Source organism: Halyomorpha halys, unplaced genomic scaffold, assembly GCF_000696795.3.
Source record: "Halyomorpha halys isolate HHAL.00 unplaced genomic scaffold, Hhal_1.1 Scaffold328.1, whole genome shotgun sequence".
Classification (NCBI taxonomy): Eukaryota; Metazoa; Arthropoda; class Insecta; order Hemiptera; family Pentatomidae; genus Halyomorpha; species Halyomorpha halys.
In genome coordinates this window covers 263,721-268,334 of record NW_027112103.1, presented here as the reverse complement: position 1 = coordinate 268,334, position 4,614 = coordinate 263,721, and the positions used below count along the sequence as shown (strand labels likewise).

General features: G+C 33.9%; 1 protein-coding gene across 3 annotated transcripts in view; it reads right to left on the bottom strand.

The window, feature by feature from the left end:
• LOC106681344 (facilitated trehalose transporter Tret1) overlaps positions 1 to 4,614 on the bottom strand; it is a 90,329-nt gene that overhangs the window by 10,500 nt on the left and 75,215 nt on the right. For 2 of the 3 annotated variants that reach the window (XM_014421619.2, XM_014421618.2), the window contains exon 5: positions 853 to 998. In XM_014421619.2, the coding sequence (XP_014277105.1) occupies positions 853 to 998 (146 nt within the window). Of the gene's footprint in view, positions 1 to 9; positions 470 to 852; positions 999 to 4,614 lie in introns of those variants that run through there. The other variant, XM_024362872.2, reaches the window with a different exon arrangement.

Sequence of the window (4,614 nt, the reverse complement as noted above, 5' to 3'; positions counted from 1 at the left end):
ACTATGCTATTATAACAATTTTATTATCTAACACTTTTTATGAAAGCAAGATGTAATGGAGTTAAATAGATTATAATTAAAAGTTTAATATAATTGAAATAGTGACGCAATAAGATGATTTTACTGAAACTAATGAACTGGGCAGAATAGCCTTAAGAAACCATTTTTAAATTGGTTTTTAAAATTGTTCTTGAGGATGGCTGAATTAGCCGAACGTTGGACTTTTGATAAATTAAAGAATGTTTTGAGACTTTAATTTAGATACAGGGTCGCATCGTAGCTCAAGGGTTAGGCGCAAGTCTCTCGTTCTCAGGTCTACGGGCGGTGTCGGTTCGAATTCGGCCTTGGGGCATTGACTTTTTCATTAAGTGGCGGTCCCACAAAATGAAATACTTGACTCCCAACCATGGTTAGAATAGGTTGGTCACCTGTAGATAACTAGGCAAATATCACCTTCGACGTAGATTGCCTTAAAAAAAAAATTAGATACAATTAATTTAAATAAACTAAAATAGTACCTATAACGCTATATTATACAATGGTATTATTATACGACGTTCTAGTTGTACTAATATTGTAACTCATAAAAATACGTCTTTTATCTTTTATCTTAGTTACTTAGTTTAATGGCTTATCTAATCTTAGTTACTTAGTTTAATGGCTTATCTAATCTTAGTTACTTAGTTTAATGGCAGTAGTTGTGATTGAAATAATACGTATATACATATAACTAAAATATATGAACTATTTCGATTTCGTTAACACTCATTAGTCATGAGATCCATTTACTGTAAAAGTGTAAATCCAATAAGTAAGTTTATTTTTTGAGAGTTGGTTAGAGGAAATCCTTACGCATATTCCTCGTGCTTGGACATGTCCTTTTGGATTTCTCCCAGACTACGACCCGCAGTTTCTGGTAGATAAAAGTATATGCTGATAGCTCCGACTAAACATACACAACCGTAGATCCAGTAATTTAGGAAAACTCCGACAGTATCCTATAAAAAGAATATATTTCATATATAAGAAAGTGGAAAAAAATTTCCTTTATTATTTTTTTTATTTCATTCAGTCATTTACATTTAGACATTGTTAATAAAAATTTGAGATCACATTCATACCATATTTACAGAGATATATAAATTAAATGACATCAAAATAAGAAATAGAAAAAAAAAATTAAAACATCTTAAACACATTATTTCATATATGCAATATTTACATGTTGTTTAGGGAATTCCAAACCAAACTTATTCTCCCACTTGTAAAGTTAAACGCTCCAGTTTCAGGAAGTTCCCGATGATTCTCTCTCGACCTCGTCATTGCTACTAAAAGCCAGTGGAGGCTGAGAGAGAGCAAAAGCTTCAGACACGATTTAAGTGGAAAATCTGGCCGTTATCAAAACTTTAATATACTTATTCAAGCTAGGTTTCTAAGCCATAGGCATTTCAAACTTCAGATAGGATTGTAGGGATGGGTTAAGCTATATTGCGATTTCTTATGGGGATTGGGATGATGAGTATCAACAAGGTGGATTTAGATTTAATAAGGTTTAAAACAAATGGAATATTAAGGTCATGATTATAGGGTATGATTGGTTACTTAGTATGGAGGGCCGTTAAGCCGTGGAAGTTAAAGCGCCAACTTAGATTGGCTCTAGTCTGGTAGATTGACTTTTATTTCTGTGGAATCTGCTACGGAGAGAAGATGTGGTATTAACCCATCTTCTGATAGGCCATACTCGACTCACCCACGGTCATCTCATGAAAAAAGAAAATGCACCGATGTGTCACTACTGCGGAAACGATCTCACCGTTAGGCAAATTCTCACTGAATGTATTGCTCATGAAGCACACCGGTTCACTTCAAATTTACAGGAGATGTTAAGAGAAGATCCCACAACAATAACAAAACTTTTTCACTTTCTAAAAATTATTAATATTTATGATCACATATAGTCTAACTATCCAGCATGGATTAGTGCATAATTTAATATAGTAATTTACTAACTACGTCAAATCTAATTGCAACTTTGTAAAATGTAATTTGTAACTTTCTCACTTTGTAACTTTGTGAATATCTCAATTTTAATCTACTAACTTTGTAAATTCAGTGTAAATGGCCCTAGTGGTCGAAACACTTAAATAAATAATTTCTGTGGCAGTCTCACGAAATGAAAACTTGACTTCCCATTATGGTTAGAATAGGGTAGTAAGCCGTAGATAAATCTCCCCCTCCCACCATACGTCAGATATGACCTGACAAGGGCGATAAAAAAAAAAAAAAATTTACTAATTCAATTCGTTAGATATCAATGATATAAAGATAATTGAATCCACAGTGTGGATAACTGACTATTCTTCGAAGGACTTTGAACTGAAAGGATTAAATGTGTTGGATGTTAGAATTATTAGCTATTCTCCATAGTTCTAGTGGGAAAGAAAATAGAATGGAAGAAAAATAAACAGCTGGGCAGGATCTGCATTGGAGGATCTGCATTTGGATTAGTGCATACACTATTTTATACAGGTGTATTTTATACACCAGTTGTACCATTTTGCAATCTGGAAGGTTTGTCTTTGTAGGTTTGCGGATGCTGTATCAGTATTTGAGGTAGATAAAAATATGGCAGTATCATTAGGGAATGTTGCCTGGATGGTTTCGGTCGAATAGGAATACCTGCGGAGAAATGAAAAGGGCTGGGCCCACGAACGGCCTGGTAAAATAAAAATGAAATATGTTATAAAGCGAACTTATATTATGTATATAACCATTAAAAAAAACTAATGTTTGGTTTCTCCACAAGCTATTACTTTCTTACAATAATCCATATAGTACACTTGCTTATATGAATACAATTTTAAATTTAAAAACAGGGTAGTATCCTTGGTCCCTATCCTTTATACAGTTTTTACAGCTGACATCCCAACCCATCCTAACACTATTCTCACCACGTATGCCGATTACACATGCCTATTATCAGTGAATAATGATCCTTCCATTGTATCCCAATCCCTCCAATCCCACATCACCACCCTTGAAGAATGGTGCCAAAACTGGAGGATTAAAATAAATTCCAATAAATCCTACCAAATTACATTTACCCTTCGTCGTAAACCTTCGTCTTGCCCCACAGTATCTTTTAATAATACCCCACTTATTCATGTTGAGCAGATCCGTTACTTAGGACTAAATCTAGACAAATGACTGACATGGAATCCTCATACAAGACTAAAAAGACAGGAAACTGCTCGTCGATTCCCACTATTACAACATTTACTAGACAAACGGTCCAAACTTCCAATACATTACAAAAGACTGATCTACATGACTGTTATAAGGCCTATCTGGACATACGGAATTGAGCTATGGGGCTCCACTAAACCATCTAATTTCTCTCGAATCCAATCCTTACAGTCCAAAATCCTTAATGCTCCTTACTTTGTCACAAATCAAATCATCCATCAGGACCTCAATGTCCCATATGTTGCCGATTTGGCCAACACCAGATACTAACCCTTCCATAATAAACTTCCCAACCACCCCAACCAACTCGTTTCTAACCTGGTTTCTCCTTCACTACCTAATAATCCTCCTAGGCGTCTTAAAAGAAGATGGCCTCGAGATCTTCTCCTTTAGAAGTGTTTTTGGAGTTCTATCAATGGGTAGATTCTCCACATGTTTGTATCATGTCATAATATCACTTACAGCAAATTTACTTGATGTGTATATATGTATACAGTTGTAAATAAATTATAAAAAAAAAAAAAAATTAAAAATGTTGTCCATTGTTAGAATTAATGTTGGATACTTAGGATGTTCTCCGTGGTGAACAATGAAGGTACAAGGAGGACAAGACATATCCTTGGAGGGACATTACAAAGACATATGGTTCTTTGTCAAGGCTGGCTCTAATACGACAGATTCCTTGACAAATTGTTCTGAGAGTATTTTTTCTTTCTTCTCTCTTCTCAGTCAATCTCTTTCAGTATACATGGAAAAAGTATGTATAGTTAAATATTTTCGCACCTTTAATATTGCAACATACGTCTTAAATTAAAAAAAAAAATAATAAAGGACAGAAATGCCATGAAGTTTGGGTAACTTATAAGGCTGATAATTTAAGGTTAAGAAATCTAGTGTAGGATTAAGTTTTCTTATAAATACGAATAAAACAAAATTTCAGTCCTAGAAATGGTAATTTATCTATAGATCTAAGCAGTGATTTGTTTTAGCCCATAATGACAAGAGAAAAAAAAATAACTACGAAATAAAAGCTAGGTTAAAGAAATAATTGCTATTTATCAGTCATAATTTTTTTTTTATTATTTATTTAATGTAATTTACAACTGTACAAAATAATACAATACGTAAATATGTTGTATGTTTCATATACACTTGAAACTCTTGGTAAGGAACGACCCATTGGTTGTACCTCAAACATTAATTTAAATTAGAAGGTTCCGTGGCCATCTTCTTTTCAAACGCCTCGGAGGATTATCAGGAATTGTTAAGGATTAATGGGCTAGGGTGGTTAAGGAGTTTGGAATGAAAAGACGCATATCTGTTTTGGGTCAAATCTGCAACGAATGGGATGTTAAGGTCTTTGTGAAT